We start from the raw sequence: 26,706 nt of genomic DNA, 5'->3' as shown, positions 1-26,706 counted from the left end.
GAGGAGCCGGGGAGGGCGGGGACTGGGGGCCCGAGGAGGAGGGACGGGGTGGGGACGCGCCCGAGAACACGGTGTCTGCACGGACAAAAAGCCCCCGAATGACTGGAGCGCGTCCCGCGGGTCCCCGCCGCCAGGAGCCCGGCACGGATTTGACAGCTCGGCGACGCGAGGATATCCGCTGACCGCGCGGCGCCGAGGAGCCCCGTTTCCACTCGCACACACACCCACCCCGTCCCTGGGACCGCCTCGTCCGGCACAGCCCCAGGCTGGCTCCGAGCTTTCAACTCTGCAACTTTTATTGCGCTCCCTGACCGCGCCGGGACAGACGACCGCCCCTGTCAGGGGGGAAAGGAGAGGATGCGAGCTCTCCCGTAGGTCGGCGGAAAGCCTGTCGGTCGTAAACGCCACTTGAGGGTTCTCATCCGGAACCCAGACGTGCCTTCCTCCGCTCGCCCCCCCCCCCCCCACTCCCGCTCCTCCCCCTATAGCATTTCCATTTTTCTCCCGATTTTATTCTTAACATTTCTCGTTTTGAAAAAAATGACAAGAGTGTCTCGGGGAACATGCTGAAGGGAATCTGAACACCGCGAAGGGCAAAACCAAACCAACTCCAGTTGTCATGGCTGAAGGAGAGAATGAAGTGAGATGGGATGGACTGTGCAGTAGAGATTCAACAACCAGAGAGACAGCCCTGGAAAACATTAGGCAGATCGTTTTGAGGAAAACGGAGAGTCTTCGCTCGTCGAAAGAGGCACCCTATCGTCCATCCGACGGACTTTCAAATGCTATGGCTCTGGATGGGTTGAATAAGCTGCTTGCTCATCTGCTTATGCTTTCTAAGAGGTGTCCCTTTAAAGATGTAAGAGAGAAAAGTGAGTTTATTCTGAAGAGTGTCCAGGTAAGGAAGAGTATTCTAAGTGCACTAGCACAGTGAAAACCGACTTGCCTTTAATTCCACTTTGTATTGGATTCTAATTGGGTTGTTATAATAAGCTTATGATGAATTTGCGCCTCAAATTTAGCGAGTTCTGTAAAATAATGAATTTGGAGTTGAAATTGGGCAAGGTGAACTGAAAAGCAGTTTACAAATGAAAGAAAACAAGTATTTGGGGGCAGAAACTTCATTCCTCTTAGGAAAAAAATATGTTAAAGTTAACTAATTGCAAGTAAACACTTGCGCTTTCTTAGATTCATGTTGGGAAGCGTGTCCATTATACTTCACGTGCTACTAAGCAAGAGTTTATTTAAAGGATCTAAATGCATCCTAGCCCGTTGGTTCAAGATAATTGGTAAACAGTTTTCTCTTATTTTTCAAAACAAAAGTGTGGTATGTTTTCTAAATGCAACCTGTATTAAAAATTATATAGAATAATAAAAGTCTGACATAAAGGAACTGACTAGATTCCAAAGTTGTATCCAAGTGGAGTCTAAGGTAGAAACACTTTTATAGTCAGTTACTCAATCCCTTCCTTTGCCTTAGTTGTTGATTTTCCACATACTTAGCTATTGAATTTGTGAGTGCAACAGATACAAAACAGTTTTGTCCATAATCAGTTTATCCTGTTTTTCTAGGTCAATTAGGTTTTTTTTTTTAAGGAAAAGTTGGTTTTTAGATATTAAGTCAACAGTGCTTTTTATAATGCTAGTCAAATCTTTATTATTCAGTTCACTTATTGTTCAAAGTTGGATTATGAGAAAGTTTTTATATGGAGATTTATTAGGTGCATTTGTATATGGTAAGGTTGACTGTTTATCTATTTTGTCCTGGGTGTAGTTTAAAGCAACAGAAAACTAATGATGTCCATAAATGAAGACTGCTTCAGATCTTGGGGTATTTCTTTTCACACTTTGGCAGCCTGTTGTGTTTTTTTAAATTTTAAAATTATTTTTAAAAATATTTTTAGTTTTAAGCCACACCCAGCGATGCACAGGGGTAGCTCCTGGTTTTGCACTCAGGAATCACTCCTGGCAGTGCTCTGGGCACTATATGGGATGCCAGGGATCAAACTCAGGTCAGCCCATGTGCAAGGCAAGTGTCTTAACTGCTATACTATCACTCTGGCCCCTGGCAACCAATTGTTATAATTCATTTTTCACGGGTTAACTAACTTTGAGGGCCAAAGTGTTAGTACAGTGAGTAGGGAACTTACCTTGTACGTGGCTAATTCAGGTTCAATCCCAGCACCCCATTTGGTGAGCACTACCAGGAATGATTCCTAAGTGCAGAACCAGGAGTAACCCCTGAGCATTGTTGGGTGTGGCCCAAAAATCAATCTTTTTTAAAAAAAGTTAATAAAATGGAATTAATTTTTCTAAATTCATGAGATTTACCCTTTAAGCATCAAAGTTATTTCTCTTTCAGATTGCAGTTACTACACAACTTTTTTTCTATAATGAAATCAATTATGGAAATTATATAGCTGAGTGTGTAAGACTGTATGATCCAAATTTAAAAATATTTATCAGTTCAATTTTTAGGGTTTTTGGTGGGTTTGTTTTGTTTTGGTGCCACACTCAGTTGTGCTAAGGGCTTACTCCTGACTCTGCACTCAGGGATCCGGGTGGGCTCAGGGAACTAAGCTCTGGGTGTACAGGGTTAAAGGACTGTGATATAGTGGTAAGTAAATGGTTATTGAACTTAGGCAGATCTGGGCATGAATTCTGTTTCTTTATCACTGTGCTTCATAATCTTGGACAAGCCAGGTTACTTGTTCTGTCTTATTTGGATTTCCACATTTGTAAAATGGGAATAGTAACATTGACCTTTGGTGATAATTCAGTAAGATGTAAAGAGCCCTAGTATATAGTTGATATGCCTTTCCTCTTTCATTACTGAAACTCATGGACTGTGATATATTTCAAGATTCATTTATCCTGCAAAAGACTTAAAGAAACTCCTTTATTATGAAGGGCTCCATAGATTATACTTTTTAATCTCTACCTCTGTTGCACTTTCTTTTTGCTAGTTACAATAGCACTTTACTTATATTCTGATAGAATCATACGTTTATATGTCTGTCTCCCTAGGAGAACTTTGAGTTCTCAAGAGTATTTGCTAAGACATGGATGCTACTAATAAATATCCAGTTGATGTACCCATTTATATTTGGCTTTTTTTTTTCGTTCTTATCAATCTGAATACATGAAGCTACTGGATTTGGAAGTTTCCAGCTCCACATCCTTCATTTATGTCTTCATTTGCTGAATATTATTGCACTTCTGGTAAATACCATTTTAAAACCAGAGAACCCGTGTTGAACAGTTTTCACATTCTACTGAAGGAGCTGGACCATAAAGATGTAAACAGACAGTGTAATTTTAGATAGTAAGGGGAGACTTCCCAGAAGAGGTGATATTTAAGGAGAGATTTGATGAATGAATAAATATTATCCAGGCAAAATGGGCATTTTGAAAGGGACATTTCAGATGTAGGGAATAGTATGTGTGAAGGTCTTATGGTAAGAGAGCAACTGAGTTCCTGGAACTGACAGTAATGCAATGTGGTTGGACCACACAAGATAAAGGAGTATGAAAGCTTCAGAGTGTATAATCTTGAGTCAAGATGTGGACCAATATTTTTCTAGCTCTATAACCTTAGATAAATTCCATATTCTCTCCTTGACTCTGTTACCTCATCTCTGAAATGAGGATAATGCTTATGGTTTCAAACTTGAAGAAACAGTGCTTGCAAAACATAGCATGGTGTCCAGTACATAAGAAACCCTCTGTAATGATCTTAGAAATTGGTATTGTTTGGTGCCCAAAAGATAGTACAGTGGGTAAGGTGCTTTGCCTTGCACATGGCAAACCTGGATTCATTCACTGGCATCCCATATGATCTAAGCACTGCCAGGAGTGATTCCTGAGTGCAGAGCCAGGAGTAACCCCTGAGCATTGCCTGGTGTGATCCAAAGGAAAAAATTGATATTGCTTATAAGCAAGTGCCAGATATCAGGTGATCTTGTAAGCTGTATGAAGAGTTGTGAACTTTATCCTAGTAACTATAGGATGCCACTCTCTTTTGAGCTAGAAAGTTACATGAACTGTGATAGATTAGAAGGAGCAGTTTTGGAAGCAGTGTGGATAACTGGTGTCAAGAGTTGTTGTGCAGCATCAATTAAGAGATTCTTCTGTTGGCCCAAAGCAAAAAAATATTGGGTATGGTGGAGGAAATAGGAAAATAAGTGAACGGGTTTTGAAGACATTGAGGTAGAAACCACTGGAAGTGGGAAGGTAGTTGGAATAATTCCTGGTGGCAATTTTAACCTCCAGTGCAATTGAGGTGGGGGAGTATATTTTTGTTTCCTTAAAGAAGATAGATTTCCAGGGGCACACTGAGTTTTTTTCCTAAAATGGGGGGTAGAGACCAAATAGGTTTGGGATCCTCTGCTTTAAAATTGATACCTTAAACACATTGGTGACTAGTTCATTTTTTCAAGATAATACAATTGGTACAGAGGAATATTTTAGAGGCAGTGGTGAGTTTTGTTTTAGGTACCTTGAGATTAAATTTCTTGTTATACATCTCATTGGAAATAGTTCCTAAAGGGATGTCTACCTATAGTTCTACTTCTCCAGTCTGCAATTGTTCTCTCTCAATTCTCTAAATACAACTTATCCTCCATCTTTATGTTCATCCTCCACATAACCACAGGAGCTTTGACCTCAAATAAATATTTGAACATGCTATTCTTTAGCTTAGAAATTTTTAGAATAGAATTTAAACATCTTCAAAATATCACAATGTGAAGTTGTACCCTAAGAACCACCCTCCTCCACCCACCCCCTAAAAAGCAACCAAAACATTCACATAATGCTCAGTAATATCTAGTCCCCTTTTATCACTCCAGCCTCACTATTGAGGCTGGAGTGATATCCTAAGCATCAGCTGCATGTGGCAAAATAAAGAATTTCCATTGTAGTGCCCTGCAATTCTTTCTGATTTATTAGTAAAGCAGCAAAAGCATTTGCTGCTCCTGAAGACCAGTAATGGTTGGAGGCTAACCTAAAGGACTGTTGGGGGAAGATAGACAGAAGTATAATTCATTGCATTCAAAATGGCTAAACCTATTTTTTTAAAAGGCATATTGGAGGTAGTATTCTATTTTGATTCCTGCTCTAAAGTTAATGATCTCATATCTGTTCAACATATTTTTGAGAACTATTCTGTGCCAGGCACTGCTTTCTGGAATATCAGTAAGACTGGTTCCTGCTTTTTGAGGAATGCCTTCTATTCTCATAGGTTTTGTTTATGCTCATTAAAAAAACAAACAAAAACCATACGTCACTATATCACTGTCATCTTGTTGCTCATCGGTTTGCTTGAGCAGGCACCAGTAACATCTCCATGGTGAGACTTATTGTTGCTGCTTTTGGCATATTGAATACGCCATGGGGAGCTTGCCAGGCTCTGCCATGCAGGCGGGATACTCTCAGTAGCTTGTCGGGCTTTCCAAGAGGGACGGAAGAATCAAACCCAGATTGGCCATGTGCAAAGCAAATGCCCAACCCGCTGTGCTCTCGCTCCAGCCCACATTGAAGTATATATATACATATATATACCATATGTGTGTATCCACTAATACCTATTTGATATTTTTGATTTCCTGAACAAAGAATAAGGAGTATTAATCAGGATGATTATTTTACCCAGTATATTAATACAGGTCAGTTTTATGGATGTAATTAAAAGAGAAATGTGAACAGGTAGATCACAAAGACTGAAAAGTTTCCAGAATTGCTATGTATTTTTCCAGGAATGGTAATTTATCATTTTTATTTTTGTACATTAAAAGAGGGAAAACTTAGAGTGTATTTTAAGTTTGTTAACATACTGCCTAAAAGTAATGTATCTTTAAGTACAAAATATAGAACAAGTAACAAATAATTTGTCTCCTTCTATTGGGGTAGAGAAGGCTTATTTTAGTGAAGTGAAAAATGAAACTTGAAATTGGTTTGTTAGTATCATATATAGTTTGTTAGTGTTGCAGTTGAAATGTATCCAGCTTGTCCAGTTGGGTGATGTAGTTTGTAGATTTAACAGTAAGAGGTTTGTTCTTATTATTTTGGAGGTGGGGCATTTTCAAGCTGAACACCATTATCTTTTTGCTTTCCATCTTTCTGTCCTGGTTTCATCAAAGAGATTTATTTCCACTCATGGTTACAAGAGTGACCCAACAATTCTAGGCCCCATGCACGCCATGATTTTCTTGCAATTGAAAAGAACTTTACCTAACTGGAAAGAAAAACTTTGCTCAGAAAACCTTCAATGCACTTCCTCTCTTTCAATTTTCAAAAAAAATTTTTTTGCAGGAGGAGGGGGATAGCTACACATGGCTGTGCTTAGGGTTTACTCCTGGCTCTGAGCTCAGGGATCAATCCTGACTAGTTTGGGGACAATATAGTGTACCAGGGAATGAATCCCTATTGGTTGTGTGCAAACAGATATTCCACCCACCACTGTCTCTCCAGCCCCTCAGCTTCTATTGACTAGTTGGGTAGCATATCCTTTACTAAGTCAGTCATTGGCAAGGAAATTGGGCATTTTGAATGGGGGCTTGGACTCATCGAACAGTCAGTTCTGGCCAGAGACTGCTTTAATACTGCTCTGATATCTAAGTAGACCATATATTCCTCTGGTCTAGTTATAATTTAGATTCTACAAGATTAGAAACAATTTATAATGATGCTATAAAATATAACACTATAAAATGCTATAAATATAATGCTATAAAATATAAATAGGGACATTCTGGAAACAGATTGACCCATTAAGATGATAGTTTTATTTTGATTTCTTTTTTTTTTTAATTGCCTTGTGAACTCAGAAGCAAGCATTTAAGGCAGTGGATCTCAACAACATTCACTGCTCTTAGGCATCAAAGCCAAATATGAACTTCCTCTTTCAGTATTTACACTAAGTTTCTTTATATCCACTGCATTGTGGCCTTTCTTATTTTACTAAAATACTCAGAAGTTGGTCCCTCTCCTTCAGAAGTCCTTTTTTCTCTAGCTCCTTTCATTCCTTTATTTGGCCATGTTTTGTTTTGTTTTGCTTTTGAGCTTGGAGAAATCTATTTTACTCTCAGGTTGTTCAATTTTATTTGGATAGACAATTTGAAGAATTTTTCACACAAATCTTATTCAAGATAAATAAGATTTATTATTTATAACAAATGAATATTATAAATATTGTTTTTAATAAACAGGCTCTAAATGAGTAAAGAGCTTATCAATGTTTTCTATCCATTTGCTTTCAGGATAAATCATACATATCTGCACTGTCTATTCTCCGTATCCTCTCTGAAATATATAAATGCATCCTGTCCTTCCTTTGTTCTGACTTTTCAGGAAAAATGAAAACAACAGGGATACTTAACAGTATTAAAGGTTTTAATTTACACTATAAAATCACTGAAAAATAATCCCCCAAGCTTTTAAATCTTACTAAAAGGAAATAAAATTAATAACAAGACTTTTGTGAGTTCTATTGCCTAAATAAACTTTCATATGTATGTATATTCATTTAATGAATACATATATTTAGCAAATGGATGCTATAGTTAATTTTAATTCAAAAATTATTTAAATAAACATATTGCCTTAAAATTACATTTGGTAATTTATCAATTCTATATGTAATATTCAGTAAAGTATAACTTGAATTTTTAGTTTACCCCACTAAAAATGAGCATATTCTGTTTTGATACCTCCGCATTTGACAAGCATTGCACATCTTTAAATTTTACATGATTTCATTTTCTAGCAAGTTGGCAGGTGTTAGCTGTCTATAATTATAGCTGAGTAATTTTTCAAATGCTATTCATAGCCTGAACACAGCAAGAAATTCTTCCAATCATGTGATAAAACCCAAGCCTTACAAAATATGGTGGAGGGATATGTTTAGTGGTACTGAAAGATACTTAAGAGAAGTCTCTCAAAAGTAAAAAGTAGTTTACGATCATAGGAAGATAGGGTTTCTCACAGAAGAAGTTCCAAAATCACGGATAGTGATTATACCTCACCAAATTAAAGTGCATGTACTTTGTCATCTAATCATTATATACTTTGTCAGACTTACATTTTGAATTACAACATTTAGTTCAGCTTTGTTTATGACAGAGGTTGGGAGTATAAGAAATAATTAAAATTTTGTTGAGAAAATGTATTGAAAAGTTGTTAGGAGATTTTACTAATAAACCTAGAGAATTAAGGCTGGGATGATGGCTCAATAACTTGGAGCACATGGTTTGCATGCAGGAGCCCTGGGTTCAGTTCCCAGCACCACATGGTTTCCCAGGAACTACTAGGAGCAACCCCTGAGCACCAAATCAGGCAGAGTTCCTGAGTATCACCGACTATGACCCAAAAACAAAAGGAGAGTATATTGATAAACTGCTATGTGCTGTACAAATTTAATTATGAATAAGTTATATGAGCCTCCTGATGTTGAGGGTAATGATATCACCAGTCTTACAGGTACTTTACATAATTAAATGAATATGTAAAGTAGCTAATAAAGATCTAGCATGTAGTAAGTAAATGATGATAATAGTGATAATGTGGTAGTGGGGGAAGATGAGGAAGAAGATGATGGTGTTGTATTAAACTCTAACTGACATTATTTTAGGATTTTTATGTTTAGAGTTGACTATTTACATGTGACAGGATTTCCTATTTCCCACACTTGGTAACACCATGAACTGACTTTGGTATACTTATTTTTGTCTGTTTTTGGGTCACACCCACTAGTGCTTAGTGCTTAGTCCTACTCTGCACTCAGGGATCATTTCTGGCAGGCTCCAGGAACTATATTTGGTACTGGAATTGAACTTGGGTTAGTCACACGTAAGGCAAAGCCCCCACTTGCTTTACTAGCTCTCTGGTCCAGTATCCTAATTATTTTTATATCAGCTTATTGATATAACTACTTCCCACAGGTAAGTGCTGAGTTTGTCCAGAAGTTTGCCCCATGGGTGATGGAACATCTGTAGCCTTCATCCCTTCTTTGAAGTCCAACATCATTCTGGGTTGTCCACAATGGTGCCAGCTTTGGTTTCATCCCGGTGGCCAGGTACATGTGGTCACAGCCAAGGCCTGGACAGCATTGGAGTATAATGGTGAAGACCACAGTCTTTGGAGATTGTCACTCCTGGCTTTAAGTCCTTCTATGTCAAACCCTGTGACCAAGGGTGACTCCTGTCTTCTCCTTATGCCTGTTTACTCAGAGTTGTCAGAATATGCAGGTACTGTATATGCAATGTTTACCAGAACCCTCTAAGCATTAGTGATATTAACTATTAGTAGTACATTCTCCTATATGGTGGGCTGAGGTAGGAGAAGGTGGTAGAAAGTTGTCCTCCAAGTTTTTACTTACTTTATAGGTTCCCTAGCAGCTATCGAAACTAAATTTTATAATGGTGTAAGTTCTGGGGACTGAATTCTTTTTCTTCACCTGTCATCCTATTTTTCTTCTTATAAACCTTTGACTTTCGAATATGTCTTCATGAGTACATGAGGGAGAAAAGCAATGATTACTTGTATACCAAGCTTGTTTGTGAACAGCTCAGCCCTCTGCTCCTGTTTGGTCTCATCTAATGTTTCAGGCAGGTTATTGACTAGAGGTTGCCTGCTTTTAAGATCTCTGAAGGTCTTTAGAGGAGCCCTACTCAGCATCCTCCTGGGATGGGTCACTGGCTTACTGAGCAGAAAGGCCTCAGTCTGTTCTTTCCTTTTTGCCAGATATTTGGTCCAGCCTAGACAGCTCAACAGGATTAAGAGCAAAATAACTGGAATTGGAGAGATAACATAGGGGTTAAGGCACTCCTCTGGCATGTAGTTGACCCTGATTAAACCCCCAGCACCACATTAGGTTCTCTAAGCCCCACCAGGAAGGATCTCTGAATACAGTTGGGTGTGGCCCTAAATCAAAACAAACAAGCAAAAAAAAAAATGTAGCTAAGCAATATATCATGTTCCTAGTTAGAGGGAACAGAGATTGAAGAGATTTTGTATCATGTTTGATTTCTTGAATTTGTTTGATAGTATATGATTCCTCTAAGTTCCAACGCCTACTGCCCCTATTATCTGCTATGCCTTGGGACAAGAGAGAGGTGAAAGGGGGTTGGAAGAAAAGTGGGGAGGGGCAGCAATCTCACCTATCTACTTTGAAACGTTGTCTGGCAGTGGAAAGGAGTATATTTTAAATCATCTGCAGCAGTCTGTTAATTCCTAGTTTTGTAGACTGTATGCTTAAAATTGTTTTAAGCTTACATTTTTGCCTTTTTTAAAATATATTAATTTGCTTGGTCTTCACAGTAGCAGGTAATCATTATCCCTATTTTGTGCACCAGATAAAAAATATCAAAGACAAGAAAAATTAATTGTTTTTCCCAACATACCATAGCTGGTAAGCAAGTAAGAGGAGGAACAGGTTTCAAACCCAGACTGTGAATCCACTGTGATACTGCAATGTCTGAATAAAAATGAATTGCAATGATCCTAGCAGTGAAAATACATTGCTTTCTTTTCGAATTATTTTTCCTCCAGCATGAAATTTAAAACTGGTGTTTCTAAAGGAAAACACATTTTCAGATATTCTTTAGATTGCATATCAAATTCGTATTTAAATCTTGACCCTTCTTGAAATTGCTTTTGAACTGGGCTGAATCTCTACCCATTCACTGTGGTATGTAATTTTCATTATGTTTCATTATAAATTTCAGCTGATTGCAAGGAGGCTCTGGACTGTGATCCGGGAACTCTGATGTATAAAAGGCTTATCTTTATATAAGAGATTCTAAAGTGAGATACTTTCTTTAGTGAACTGCCTGCAAAATTTTGGTATATTTCCATGAGTAATAGACTCAAGCTAAGCTTTGAATGTTAAAAGAGCATTCTCCTAACTAGTTCATTGTTGCCATGACAGTGCTGGCAGGGTGAGTGTTGTAGTAACTCCTTGCAATGATCTTATTTTAGACCCTAACGTTAGTTTGCAGCTCCGAACATCCCCTTGCCCGCCCCACAAGTAACTCTAGTGGAAAAGTACTGGTTTTATAACCGGCTTCTGGCTCTGTAGCTAAAAGACTGCTCTATTGTTGGCTTAAAAAATAGTGTAGGAGTTTTGAGTATTTTTCCTGTGAATTATGAATGTTTGAAATCTCCCAAAGTATGGTATTGCATTACATGTCATAAAGTAGCGAGTTGTTTACAGCTTAAAGAGAAAAGGGGCCTTCAACTGTCTTTGTAGCAATCAAGCTCAGATTGTATAATTACATTGAGCTCATATAGAAATAATTTTCCCATGTGTGTTCCTTCCATGCATACTTTACAGTCTTTGGATTCTTTTATTCAGCAATTAAAGAAAATTGCTATTAACATCATAAAAATTGTGTTTAATTAGTATAAAAAGTACTTATTTAGAATGCCCTTTCCATATTTCAGTATTAATTGGATCAAATGGGAATATCTTAATCTTAAAATTTGTTAAATTTTAAACTGACTTAAATTATACAATGATTTTAAGATATTATCCAACTTGAAGTAGGTACTTAAACTAAGGTAATAGGTTAGGTATTTTTAACATTGTTATCTATTTCAAACTCATAATGGTGCCATTTTTGTATACTTTTGCATAACATTTTGGAATTAGTCTTGTGAAAGGAGGTGGAAAATACAAACATTCTGTTATTAGTGTCAACTACCTACAAATGATAGTTACATTTGCTTTTTTCCTTAATGCTGCAGTAAGACTTAGTTCATTTGCCCTAGATGTTGAGTATTTTAACAACTCTTACACAGTTGGGCCTGTGACCCAACTGTGTCACATAACTGTGTCAGATAAGCTCTTTGCTCTCTTTCTCTCTCTCTCTCTCTCTCTCTCTCTCTCTCTCTCTCTCTCTCTCTCTCTCTCTCTCACATTCTGCATGAAACAATCTTCTAAACAAACTATGACCCTAGGTTAGAGTTGTTTTTCCCATCAAGTTGTCTTTCCCACCAAGCAATGTGTATTTCAATCATGGTTTTTATTATTATTTCTTTAGTCTAATTACTGGCATTGAGGTGTCTAGTTTCAGTGGACAATAATTGTTGATGACTCCTTTGAATTTGGAACTGAATGTGTAGTGAAAAGTGACGTCAAACCTTGAGATAAATATTTTGTCATTTTAGTCCAACATGTTTATATTAAATGTTTTTTTATTGGTTAGAATGAAACTAAATTATGGTTACTTGTCTTTCCTTTCTTAAAATACTTAATGACAGGGTTGTTGTTTTTTCCTGAATCTCACAGCACCTCTAACTGACCTTCCTCTCCAGTTAAGAAAGAAATGAGTATACTTTTTAGAAGTAAAAATTCATTAAATTTTTTTCCTTTGTGCCTACCACTGCCTTGTCTCTTTGGGGGATATAAAAAGAAGTGGGAGTTAACCTTTTCTCTTAAGAAATTTGCCATGATTTAAAGGAAAAAAATTAAAAACATTTAAGCCTGACTTAGTTCAATTTTATGGTTATGTGTTGAACAATAGTGCAACTGTTGGTAGTAGAGTATATAGATAGTTAATTCCGGACCAGAGAGATAGTACAGCTGATAGGGCATCTGCCTTACACATGGCTGACCTGGGTTTGACCTCCAGCATCCCATATGGTCCCACAGGTACCACCAGAAGTAATTCCTGAGTGCAGAACCAGGAGTAACCCCAAGGCATCACTGGGTGTGGCCCAAAAAGAAAAAAACAGATAGTTAATTCAATTTTAATAATTACTTTTTAAAAATCGATAAGTATACTACCCACATATGATACAAATATATGAGGAAATTAATTGTGAATAATTGCTATAAAGATTGTGTATTCAGTTATTAAAAACTGTTAAAAAGTCTAATTAGGGGGTTAGAAAGATACTACAGTGATTAAAACACTTGAATTCTGCAGATCTGGATTGGAGTACCTGATACCACATATGGCCTCCTGAGTACCACCAGGGGTCACTCCTGAGCACAGAACGAGGAATAGTACCTGAGCTCTGCTGGATGTGGTGGCCCAAACCCCTCTAAAATAATGATTGTCACTGTCATCATCACCTGTTGTTCATCGATTTGCTCGAGCAGGCGCCAGTAACGTCTTCACTTGTCCCTTTCACATGCTAGTGTAGCTCAATGGCTCACTCCAGGAACATGAAGAGCATGTTGTTGTTACTGTTTTTGGCATATCAAATATGTCATGGGCAGCTTGCCAGGCTCTGCTGTGCAGGGGAAAAAAATAAAATTAAAAATAAAATTAAATTAAAAAAAAATAAAAATAAAGAGGTGTGCAATCGTGAATGCAGCTGGCCATGCACTCCAGGAAAAACTGTGTCACTCTCTTCTGGGAGCTTTGTTTTATAGTCTCTGAATCTTGGCCTTTGATGAGATCACATGGCATGGGGTGGGGGGGAGTTTGTGGGTGTGACTGCCAAGCTACTGGAAAACTGGGGATCTGGCTGGAGGAGGCCCAGTCCCCATCTGAGCAGGCTTGGAGATCTCAGTCATGGTCCCGCATACCTGGGTTCCTCTGTCATTCCTTCATGGGTGAGGCTCGTCCGAGCGTGTGGAGAGTGGCCTTGAGCATGACTGTGGCTGGGTTCTGGAGGTTTCCAGGCTGCTGGGTCTCTGCTTGGGGTAGGGAGGGAAACTCAACCCGCCCCCCTCTGAGGGAGGCCCGGTGAAGACAGCCTGGCACGGGGTAGGAGATTCTGTTTTGCTCTTTTCTGGGAGCTTTGTCTTATAGTCTCTGGATCTTGCCTTCACTTTAATAGGTTTTATTACTTCCTGATACTACTGATACTATTATCTGTTTGCCCTCTCTTTTTTTTAATTTTTAATTTTTTCTGCTTTGGGGCCACAGCCAGTTGTGCTCATTGTGTACTGGCTCTGCACTTGGGGGACAATAGGTGGTGCCAGGGATAGAAAGTAGGCTGGCTATGCACAAGCAAGCTTCTTACCTGTTGTACAATCTCTCCATTCCCTCTCTCCCCTCATAATATAAGTTTCATGAGAATAGGGTTTTATCTCATTTATTAGCATACATCCCCAGTATCTACAGTAGGTAGCACATAACATTCTATATACCTCTTAGAGAATAATGACAATTTTAAAAAATCTGTATGTTTTAAAATATGTATTTAAGTATATCTTAGTCCTATACTAAATCCTATACTAAGTTCCTTCCCACATTGCGGGAGAAGGGTCCTTTCTCTTTCTCTTCTACCTTACAATAAAATTTTCTGCTTTCTAAAAAGGTGTGTGTGGGGGGAAATCCTTCAGGGTTGCTTTATTTTTTCACTTTTATTTGTGTGTGTGAGTGTGTGTGTGTGAAGCAAGATGGTTTTTATTGAAACTTATTTAGGAAGATGTGAGGGGAGAGAAAGAGAGAAGTACTTGTTCAAGAGAGAATGCAGGCTTCTCCAGAGTGAAGAAGTAAGCAAGCAAAGATACATAGAGACAAGCAAGCGAGATGCGTGTTCAAGGGAGAATACGGGCTTAAAGAGCAAGCCTTGAGAGCTGTTTTAAAAGCAATTTACCAGGGCTGGAGTAATAGTACAGTAGGTATGGCGGTTTTTTTTATTTTTTTGCAAGTTTTGCCTTGCATGCAGCCGACCCAGGTTCAGTCCCCAGCATCGTATATCATCCCTCAGGCACCACCAAGGGTAATTCCTGAGTTCAGAGCCAGGGGTAACCCCTGAGCACCACTGGGTCTGATCTGAAAAGCAAAAATAAATAAAGCGACTTACCACAGTTACACATCTAGGTGCTGGGCACAGTGGGCTTCCTTACATACCGTACAGAGAGTTGTGATGTTGTTATATGCCCAGGAATGTAAAGCTTAGTCTAGAGAGGTAGCTTCAATGGGCACTTTTTATTTATGCAGGAGGCATAGACTCGATCCCTGGCTCTACATGGTCTTCAAGCACTGACGATGTGGCCCCCAAATAAAAAAAGTAATGATAAAAATAAAGTCTAGAAGAAAGTGCAGTTCTCTAAATAGGTTTCTAAGGATAGTTTAATGTAAGCTTAACATAAACTGTAATTAGATATTGAAGCTTTCGATCACATTGAAGAGGCTTGGTTCCCTCCTCACCCTTCCCAACAACCTATTGCTGAAGAAATGCAGTGGCCTGGACAGTGGAGACCCCCATCTTCTTCCACTCTCACATGTGGAATCCACTCACTGCATCTAGCAGCCTCATCTATTTGCCCCCATGATTCCACTGTCCCCTAGTAATTCCTGTGCAGTCAAGGACATGCCTTACTTTTCATATCTTATACTAGAAGTAAAATTGTGTTTGTCCGAAAGGTAGAAAGTGACAGGGAGGTTTCAAGATTCGGTGATGATCTATCAAAGCTGTGAATCAAATCTCAGCTGATTTGAAGGAATGAATATTAAAGCAGTTGGGGCAGCTGGGAGGGGTCAAAGGGGGCCAGAGATATAGAACAAGGGGCTCTGACATTTGCCTTGCATGTGGCAGACCTGGATTCAATTCTTAGAATCCCATATGGCACCCCATAGCACACCAGGATGATCCCTGAGTACTGCTGGGTGTGGCCCAACTATCCCACCCAAAAAATAAAATTTCAAAGGTGGTGTCTCAGTGGGCTAGAGCGATAACACAGTGGGTAGGCGTTTCCTTGTACACAGCCGACCTGGGTTCAATTCCTCCATCCCTCTCTGAGAGCCCAGCAAGCTACCGAGAGTATCCTGCCTGCACGGCAGAGCCTGGCAAGCTACCTGTGGCATATTCGATATGCCAAAAACAGTAACGACAAATCTCACAATAGAGACGGTACTGGTGCCTGCTCGAGCAAATCGATGAATAATGGGCAGTGGTGACAGTGGTGATGTCTCAGTGGGCTAGAGCGATAGCACAGGGGCTAGGGCATTTGCCCTGCACGTGGCCGACTTGGGTTCGATTCCTCCGTCCCTCTTGGAGAGCCTGGCAAGCTACCGAGAGTATCCCGCCTGCACGGCAGAGCCTGGCAAGCTCCCCGTGGTGTATTTGATATGCCAAAAACAGTTAACAACAAGTCTCACAATGGAGACGTTATTGGTGCCCGCTCGAGCAAATCGATGAACAAAGGGAGGACAGTGGTGTCTCAGTGGTAGAGATCTACCTTGCAGGCCTGAGTTCACTCCCCTGCATCACCAGTGTTTGTGCTCAACCTTATGGACAGCAGAACTGAGTTAAGCCTCCAATGTGCTGTGCCAGCCCAGTGTGTGGCTCTCAGAGAGCACTGCAACCAAGGACCTGCATATCTGTGACCCCTGATCATAGCACCAACAAAGGGAAGGAGGAAGTCTTTTTTTTTTTCTTTTTGGGTCACACCGATGATGCACAGGGGTCACTCCTGGCTCTGCACTCAGGAATTACCCCGGGCAGTGCTCAGGGGACCATATGGGATGCTGGGAATCGAACCCGGGTCAGCCGCGTGCAAGGCAAACGCCCTACCCGCTGTGCTATTGCTCCAGCCCCGGAAGTCATTTTGTTTTTAAAGCTCAAAACTTTGATGAGGATTCTCAAAGAAACAAGGTTAAACATAATTGCAACTCCAAACTTCTATTCAGATCTACCAAAATTGAGTTGTTATGCTTTACTCTCAATCTGAAAGAGTATCTGAAATAATTTATCTTTTTTGTTTTCTAAACTCCAGGCTTATGGGTTTTAGCAATTGCCGAACTAGACTTCAATGATTACATAACTCAGCAATTTAAGAACTAGCACTTCACTGAGCAGTTAGATTGGGGCTAGGGCATCTCAGTTGTAGGGAAAGCACTTTGTTTTCATCTTAAGTTTTCCTGTTTTAGGTTATTGACCCAGTCTTTGATTAAAATAAAAATATTTTCCTACATATATTTTATGTCCTTTTTTATACCTCCTTAATTGTCCTTTTTGGATCAAGTTGTTCGGGTTTTTCTATAATTTCCACAAATTTTTATGATAATTATTTCTTCTAAAAACAAAAAGAAAAAACTTAAAACACTGTTTTCTGTTCATAGTTGAGTGTTCCTTACAGTAAATAGTACTTCAGTTATATTCTTGTCAAGTTTCTTTTAACATAGCAAGTACTCATTTTTTAAAACTTCCATTTTTAAATTTCCTTTGAAATGCCTTTCCCCCTAAGAATTTGTCTTTTGACAGAGCATATTTTTTGCCCCAATTGTTGTGTGTGTGTATATACCAATATGTGTTTGTGTGTGCTTCACCCTGGACTTAGAATTTACTCTAAATTCTCTGCTTGTTATAACTTCTTTAAACACTAGGTGGCACTCTTGCTCAACTGAAATCTTGTTTATCAGATTTCAGCGCTAACGGCCTTACAAAAGAATTGGGTGTGCAATTTAAGAATACTTATGCTTTCATTTTGTCTTAAAGGGAAGGAAATTGGAGAGAAAGGAAAAATCCCACATCTAAATAGCGAAGTTTAACTATTTTTTCTTCAGCTATCTAAAAAAGCACCCTGTTAATAATGACATCAGCCATTCATTCCACAGATATTACTTATTGATCACTATCTCTAAGCACTGCTCTAGGTATTACATCAGTGATTATAAAAACTAAAATCAGGGGCTGGAGTGATAGCACAGTGGGTAGGACGTTTGCCTTGCATACGGCCGACCCGGGTTCAATTCCTAGCATCCCATATGGTCCCCTGAGCACAGCCAGGAGTAATTGCTGAGTGCAAAGCCAGGAGTAACTCCTGTGCATCATTGGGTGTGACCCCCCCCCAAAAAAAAACCCTAAAATCACTACCATTGTAGAGCTTACATTATGGTGCTGGGATTCCCTGCTACCACCCCTCTCCCCCAGTGTCATTCTAAGCTATGCATTCATTCACTTATTCTTCATTTCCTAAGGAGTTGAAATTTTCTTACTTGACCCTGTCCACCTGTGGGGCAGAACTGGGCCAGAAACTTGTATATTAGGTCTCTGCATTTTTTCTACAGTGCCTCTCAAAGCTAAGTATTTTATCACTTATTTCTGTTGAATGGAAATAACATAAATTTATATGTAACTGTTCCTAGTTCTGTTCAAATAGCATTGCCATTTTATTGGGGGAAATGCTGAATAAATCAAATGTTTATTTTAATGCTTCTGTACTCAACTAATATCCTGTCTTAGCTCTATTTTAAAGGGGTGATGTAGATTTGTGTTTCAGAATGTTCTGGAACATTCAGGGAGATGGTAATGATCAGGTACAATAGGCAAGTGGAGCTCTTTCTGTTTTAATTTTAAAAGCAAATGGCTAGGGTAGGGGTGGGGGGATGCTGAATAACTGTTTCTGAGAAGAAGCAGGCCAAAAAAGTTTGAGACCTTCTGATACAGAGCAGGTCTCAAACACGGGCATCTTTACTTAAGTCTATGTTTAAACATCCTTAGAACCCTATTCAGACATTTTATATTTGCCATATAATAATTGGAATACATTGGGCTGGAGATGTAGGTTTTAGTAGCAGCACACGTATCTGGCATTTGTGAGGCCCTGAGTTTGTTCCCTGGCACCACAGGAAAGAAAGGAATGGAGGGAAGAAGGAAGGAAGGAAAAAATCATATTAATGGGAGTCTGTAGATTGTAATTCAAGTTGTATAATGAATTTTATGGAGTATCACGTATCAATAGCTACCATGACCCTTTTCATGACATTTGAGCGAATAAATAAATAAATAACTATATATGTATGTATATATATATATATATATATATATCAGCTTCAGCAATAACACTCTGAATCTGTAACACTGTGAAACTAAAAAGTGACACAGCACCTTCAACCATTTCTTAGTAGTTTAGAAATGTGTCTCATGATTTGGAGAGGGAGGAGGCAAATTTTACCTTTCTCAAAATCACAATTACATGTGATGTAGGATAATTTACAAGGATTAGAGGGAAACTGAAGCAAATAGATCTTATGAACTGGCTGGGCCCTTGTGCTTTTTCCCTGCAGGACTGATTTGGATGATAAAACTATGTTTTTGATATGCTACAAATTAGAGTGAACTCTTTTATTTAAATGAAATAATTAGTAAAAGTAAGGCACCATTTTCACCAGGGAGTAGAAGGGAGTTTTCTGAGCAGAGGTTTGTTTTGGCAGATGCTCTAATGCGGTGCTCCATGGAGGATAGGGCTTTCTCCACACTGAAGGCCTCAAACTGTGGGCAAAGTTGCATAGACTCACAGGCATTTTTCTTGTAAGAGAACCAAGTTTTATCAGATTGTCAAGAAGATTATAACCTGGAAGATTAAGAGCCACTGCAAAAACTACAGTAGCCTACTGCTTATCTTTCCTCAACTTTAGAGAAAAGTTTAAGTGATTAAAAATGTGGACACATTTAACCAAGCGGGGAAAACTTGTTGACATAATGGAAACAGCGGATCCATGCTGATTTGCGGATGCTCTTATGATGTTTCTGGTGCTATCAGCGCTGTAGTTTCTTAAGATGCTTGTCATTAGCTGGCCAGTCCAACTCTGGGCAGTTTAGAGGTTAAAAGTTCATGTCTTGAATCAAGAATGTTAAGACTCAGGGAGCCCAGCTGAGCGCAGCAGAGCTCCAGCCCTCCTGTAACCCGAGCAAGGAATACTTGCAATCCACTGAGATTTGGAAGTTGTTTTTCCTCAGCAAAAGCTAAGAAATACAGAAAGCAGTAATATCCAGATTGCCAAGGTTCCTAGCCATGCTTATTGATCTATTTTAGGCAAGTTACTAGACATTTCTAAATGCCAATTTTTAATCATCTGTAAAATGAGACAATAGTACCTTTAAGGTACATGGTGCTTTCTTTAGTAATTATTATGACAAACAAAAAATAAAAACACTTAAAATAATTTTTTAAACCCTTTTTTATTTTTACTACCTCTCTTTAAGCCAGAGAGATAGTACAGAAGGTAAGGTGCTTGCCTTGCATGCAATTGATCCAGGTTCAATCCTTGGCACCCTTTATGGGTCCCTGAACACTGCTAGGTGTAAGCCCTGAGTGCTGCCAGGTGTGACCCAAAAAAAGTTTTTCAAGATTAAAAAATAACACACTTCTGAAATCTATCTTTGCATTTTCTCAGTTATCTTAAAATAGTATCTCTTCTTACCATCAAATTTATTGTTTTAGCCCCACTTACTGCCTGATTTTGTTATTTTTATTGTTTCTCCTTCCTTCTTTAGGTTCCATGAAGATGGAGACATTTTCTTGCCCATTGCTGGGCTCTTTCAAGGCCAGTGCTGACACACACAAACAGATGGCCAATAAATATTTGTTGAATGAATGAATAAATGTTAGATACTATTATTACTTGGCAATTTCTATCCAACCTCCTTCCCATCTGCCTGGACCAGCTGCAACTTCTTTTAAAATGAGGAGGGTAGGCCAGGGGGGTTGTCTCTTTTCCTCACTGAGTAAGTGAATTAATGGTTTCAGAACGGACTGGCATTCCATGTTTCTGAAAGAACAGAGCTCTTCCTACAGACCCTCTCTCCTCAACATATTTCCCATGGACTAGCATCATCTCTGTCTTTTAGGAGTTTGTTAGCGAACCTGTGGCCTCACCCCAGTTTATTGAATCAGACTCAAAACCCCAGAAACACTAGTATACACTAGAGTTTGAGAATCCCTTGGTCAACCGTTCTAAGGATTTTTAACTCTGTCCTGAGAGTAACAAAGAGCTGAGATATTTTAGTTTGGGGATTATAATATGTTTAATGATAACGATTCTGGAAAGGGAGAGTTTTAGGCTGGTGGCAGAGATGGGGCCAAGGCTTTTCACTCTAGACTTTTTCCCAGCTTCTCTGACATAGTGGGCCCTATCCATCCTTTCTTCACACCCCAATCCCACTTAGGCCTTCATAAGATGGTCAGATATTGTGCTTACACCAACCTATGCTACCACTTTCTCCTTCTTTGGGCCTGGAAGTGTGCCTGTGGGGACCTTTTTTGGTCCAGAGAGAGGATGACACACTAACAGACCGAGTGGGATCAACTCATTTGGGCAACGACTCTGAGGCTTCAAGTCCCTGGAACATGGTCTGAATGGCTCCTTATCCTCAGCCCTATGGAGTTCTCAGCTCCACAGAGGTGTAGCTGGAGGAGGCCTTGGTGTTAAACCCCTCTCTGCCTAGATTTTAGGGCGGTAACGACTTTCTGGACTTTTATTTTCAAATCATGTCAGTGTGTTTGCTCAGTGTGAAGATAATTACCTGTAGCACTGTCATCCCATTGTTCATTGATTTGCTCAAGCAGGCACCAGTAATGTCTCCATTGTGAGACTTGTTGTTACTGTTTTTGGCATATCGAGTACGCCACAGGTAGCTTGCCAGGCATGAGGAATAAAATGGAATATTCTAAAATTCAATCATGTTCACTCCTGTGTGGGGAATGGCTTGGTGGATACAACAATGTAAGCCTGAAAACCAGTTTACTTTCATAGTATTTTAGCAAAAATCCACACTTGGACATGATAGGCATAAAGCTGCAGTGTCAGCTCATGTTTTACTTATTCTACCACTGTGTTTGCCAGGCTCTGCCGTGCGGGCAGGATACTCTTGGTAGCTATTGCCAAGCTCCCTGTGGCATATTTGATGCCAAAAACAGTAACAAGTCTCACCATGGAGATGTTACTGGTGCCCGCTCGAGGAAAATCAGTGAATAACAGGAAGACAGTGAGGACAGTGTGGACCACTAGGTTGTTTCAGTTTGTCATATATATATATATACATATATATATATATAAGTACACCACCCCGAGGAGTTTGTGGGAATTAAGTTTTCTGGCTCTTGATTATTTTAAAATATTTTTAGTTTGTATTGTATTCACTAGAACTCTAGCTTAAAATAATTTTCTCTTCTAATTATGAAAATATTTTATTAGTGTTTATGGAAAAAAAAGTCTGTTTTATGTATCTGAGTCCCTTTCAGTAGTTGTTTTCTGGTGAGGTCATACCCAGCTATGGTCAGGAGCTACTCCTGTATGTTTGCTCAGAAAGGACCCTTACTGGTGTTTGGAGAACATATGTGGTGCCAGGGATTGAACCATGATCAGCTTCATGCACTAAGCATTCTCTAGCCTAGTTATCTCTCTTTATGTCTCTCTATCTCTGTCTGTCTGTCTGTCTCTCTCTCTCTCTCTCTCTCTCTCTCTCTCTCTCTCTCTCTCTCTCTCTCTTTCTCTCTGTCCCCTGAGTGTTCTATCTCTTATGAAAACAAATTTTTGTTGTTGTTGTTTGCTTTTTTAGAGGATCTTATTTTTCTCTTTTTTTTGACTTATTTTTTAAAAACTTGTCAAACAGTTCAAACTACAATACAGTAAATACCATATAACCTTCACCCAGATTCACATATTACTCATATTACTAACATTTTATCTCAATGGCTTTCTGTAATTTTTTTCTCTCCTTTTGATGAATCTCTCAAACATTATGACCAATTCATGTCTAAATTACAAAATTAAAAATGTCTAAATACTTTATCGGGCCAGAGTGGTAATACAACAGATAGAGCATTTGTCTTGCATACGACTGACCTGGGTTCGGCCCAGCACCCCATGTGATCCTTTGAGTGCCTCTAGGAGTAATTCCTGAGCACAGAGACAGGAATAATGCCTGAGCATTGCTGGGTGTGGCAAAAAACAAACAAATAAATATTTTTTATCATTTATCACTTAAGAACAAGGATCTTCTGGAAGCTTAAGGTATTTTATTTATTCTTAGAATTTTGAAATTTATGTCAGAGTGTGTTTCTCCCCACCTACCTTTTACAAATTCTTTATAATTGGGCTTTTTCAATACAGCTATTTGGACTTCAAATTACTCTTTATCTTTTCACCAACTATCTTTAGGCTGCCCATTTTTACTTAACCTATAGATCAGTATTTGATCCCCATATTAATTTTTTTTTACTTCAATAACTACAATTTTATTTTTTTATTTTTATTATTTTTTTTTACAGTTACAGATTTATACACTTTTGTGCTTATACTTCCCTCATACAAAGTTCGGGAACCCATCCCTTCACCAGTGCCCATTCTCCACCACCCGTAAACCCAGCGTCCCTCCCACCCTCCCCAATCCCATCTCCCCCCCACCCCACCCTGCCACTGTGGCAGGGCATTCCCTTCTGTTCTCTCTCTCTAATTAGCTGTTGTGGTTTGCAATAAAGGTGTTGAGTGGCCTCTGTGCTCAGTCTCTAGCCCTCATTCAGCCCACAACTCCCTTCCCCCACATGGCCTTCGACTACAATGTAGTTGGTGATCGCTTCTCTGAGTTGCCCTTTCCCCAGAACGTGAGGCCAGCCTCGAAGCCATGGGGTCAACCTCCTGGTACTTATTTCTACAGTTCTTGGGTATTAGTCTCCCACTCTGATATTCTATATACCATAGATGAGTGCAGTCTTTCTATGTCTGTCTCTCTCTTTCTGACTCATTTCACTCAGCATGAAACTTTTCATGCCCATCCACTTAACTACAAAATTCTTGACTTCCTTTTTTCTAACAGCTGCATAGTATGTGCAAAAAAATTAATATGGGACTTTGGTACATCTACCCATATTAATTTTTTTGCACATGTCTATTTTCCCTTTTTCTTTCATTTGTATGTGTGGGGGAGGCAGGGGGGGGGCGGGAATCACATCCAGTGGTACTCAGGGGCTATTTCTGGCTCTGTGCTCAGAAGTGGCCCCTGCCAGGAGAACTGCTTCACCGAGGGGTCAGGGGGTGGGGGGGAGTGCAATTAGTACAGAGACAATCATAGTTGGAAATGATCACTCCAGACAAGAACTGAGTGCTGAAAGGAGGTAAGGAGGTAAAATGATATGCATGATATCCTTTCAGTAAGAGTAATTGCAAACTACAGCACATAAAGTGAAAATGAGGGGTGGAAGGCGAGAGAGACACAGAGAGAGAGAGAGAGAGAGAGAGAGAGAGAGAGAGAGAGAGAAGAAAAGTGTCTGCCACCACAAAGGCAAGCTACTGAGAGGTTAATGGGGAGGAAAACTGGGGACATTGGTGGCAGGAATGTCCACTGGTGAAATATAGGTGTTGGAACATTGTATGACTGAAATTCAGTTATGAACAACCTTGTAACTATATCTCACGGTGATTCAACTTAAAAATTAATAACAAAATTGAAAGAAGCAAAAAGAGGTGGCCCCTGGTGGTGGTGTTCAAGGGACCATAGCAGAGCCTCATGTAAGGCAAGTGCCTTATCTCCTCTTCTCTCTCTCTCTCTCTCTCTGACTGCTGTTTTTTTTCCTATATCTTGGTAAATTCCCTAAATTTATCTTTTAAATTATAAATTTTCTCTTTAGTCTGATTCTGTTATTCATTACTTCTGTTGGCATGTTTATCCAGTTGTTGTTTTAATGTTCAAGAACCCTCTCTTATTCTCGGATTATTCCTTTCTCAGAGCAGTCAATTCTTTTATTTTATTCTGTAACCTTTCCAAGGATGCCAATATAATTTTGAATTAGTTTCTTTTCCTTCCTGCTGGGTAAGCCAGAATACTAGCAGGAAATGGGGGGCACACTCAAAATGGGGTGCCTGAAGAGAGGTAATTTATGCGGGGGTGGGTGGGGGTGAGGTTAAGGGAAACCAGCAAAGGAATATCTGTATCTTGAACTTATAAGAGATATGGGCCTCAAGGGCAAAACTTGTACTAATTCCTGCAACCCAGTGATATTCAGAGCTGCAAGAGAAGGCTGCTGGCTTAACAGCAACTGCAGACTTCAACAGAGGAATTCACCCCTTGCTGACCCTAAGTCTGGCAGAAAGATACTCAGAGGGATAAGTACTCTGACCACCTTCCTCTTCCCTTCAATCTGACTGGAAGAACCTGAGCCAGAAGCCTCAATCATAGTATTCATGGAAGTGAGCAGCTGAAGAACAAAACAAGACAGAGATTATAAAACGATTGGGAGAGGCTAATCGAGCCCATTTCGGATGCCCATGCCATAGTTTTCATGCAGTACAGGAAGGCATCTTGGTGGGTGGATCGCACTCTGCTAAGGGGCGCTGTGGGCTAGCTTGGCTGCTGACAGCAGCGAAAATAACTTGCTGATAGTCAGGAGAGCAATTAGCAACAGGAATTTTGCTAGACATGAGGACTGAGATACAAAGGGAGATGTTGAGAACTACAACCAAATGTGCACACTTTGCAACTAAGTGTACGAGCAACACCACTGTGTGTACAGCCCCTAGCAAGGGCCACAAGCAAGTGTGCAAGCTTACTGTAGCCAAAGTCTTTGCAAGGAAAGTCTTTGCTCCAGCCCCTGTGCTCTTATTTTCTTTCAGTTTGGAGGACAATTAGGGGCTGGAGCAATAGCACAGCGGGTAGGGCGTTTGCCTTGCATGTGGCCGACCCGGGTTCGATTCCCAGCATCCCATATGGTCCCTTGAACACCACCAGGGGTAATTCCTGAGTGCAGAGCCAGGAGTAACCCCTGTACATCGCCAGGTGTGACCCAAAAAAGCAAAAAAAAAAAAAAAAAAAAAAAGAAAAAGAATGGAGGACAATTAAATTTGATGTGTAGTCTTAAGAGATTTTTTTCTCTCTCCACATTATAACTTTTACCTTCAAAAATATTTATACAAGCCTTCTATCTTTGATGGCTACATATCAGCAGAATTTGGGGGATAATATTAGGGCAGGCATTGTGAAAGGGAGTGCCATGAGAGCTCAGGAAAGGGGTTTCTAGGGATTGAGAGGGGAAAGTTGGGATGCAAGTGGGGAAGACTTTGGAGTTCAAGTTTCTTTGTTAAATAGGTAAGACAGCAGGATAGTGGGACATGCAGGCCCTTGGAGTTATGGCACTTCTCGTCAGAGAAACAAACAAAAAATGGTATTAAAGGGTCAAAAAAAAAAACATTTTTAAATTAATCTATTGAATGGAGTAGAATTATCTTTTTAAATATTGCACCAGAACTTCCCCCTCCACAACAGTGATGAGACGAGGATAATATCACAGACAACAATGTCTCATCATTTGATAATCTCACCCCTGGATGTTTCTTTAGTGGGTGGCATCTCTTTGCCACTTCAGATGTTCTGTACTGCATCAGGTTTTCTGTCTTTGTGAAAACCCACCACAGAAAATCAATTTTTCTGTTCTATCCTCCTAAAATTTAGAAATGGAACTCTTTCTCATTCTTCAAATGTGCTCCCTTTGGGAGAAGCCATTATTTCTTCTTCTTCTTTAAAAAAAATTATTAGTTAATCACGGTGAGGTACAATTACAGACTTACAAACTTTTGTGCTTGCATTTCAGTTATACAGTGGTCGAGTGCCCATCCAGTGCCCATTTTTCACCACCAGTGGTCCCAGCATCCCTCCCACCACCCTACCCCATCCTTCCCCCACCCCACCCTGCTTCTATGGCAGGGCATTCCCTTTTGCTCTCTCTCTCCTTTTGGGTGTTGTGGTTTGCAGTAGAGGTGTTAAGTGGCCAACATGTTCGGTCTATATTCTACTTTCAGCTCGCATCTCCCATCTCAAACGGGCCTTCCTAGCACCCTTTACTTGGTGGTCCCTTCTCTACCTGAGCTGCCTTCTCCCCAAGCATGCAAGGTCGGCTTCTAAACTGTGGAGTAATCCTCCTGGCACTTATCTCTACTGTTCTTGAGTGTTAGTCTCCCATTCTGTTATTTTATATTCCACAATTGAGTGCAATCTTTTTATGTCTACCCCCTCTTTCTGACTCAT

The 26,706-nt window shown here is 39.7% G+C and overlaps 1 protein-coding gene across 2 annotated transcripts in view; it reads left to right on the top strand.

Annotated features, from left to right (window-relative positions):
• The window catches only part of SESN1 (sestrin 1), a 110,064-nt gene that overhangs the window by 576 nt on the left and 82,782 nt on the right, over positions 1–26,706 (top strand). The window contains exon 1 of one of the 2 annotated variants that reach the window (XM_004605713.2): positions 486–898. The exons of the other annotated variant lie outside the window; for it this stretch is intronic. Within the exon in view, the coding sequence (XP_004605770.1) occupies positions 620–898 (279 nt within the window). The 5' untranslated portion in view covers positions 486–619. Of the gene's footprint in view, positions 1–485; positions 899–26,706 lie in introns of those variants that run through there. 2 annotated transcript variants of the gene reach the window in all.

The sequence above is a fragment of the Sorex araneus genome, chromosome 4 (assembly GCF_027595985.1).
Source record: "Sorex araneus isolate mSorAra2 chromosome 4, mSorAra2.pri, whole genome shotgun sequence".
Taxonomy (NCBI): Eukaryota; Metazoa; Chordata; class Mammalia; order Eulipotyphla; family Soricidae; genus Sorex; species Sorex araneus.
Note: the sequence above shows the minus strand (reverse complement) of the source record. Positions and strands in the feature narration are given on the sequence as shown.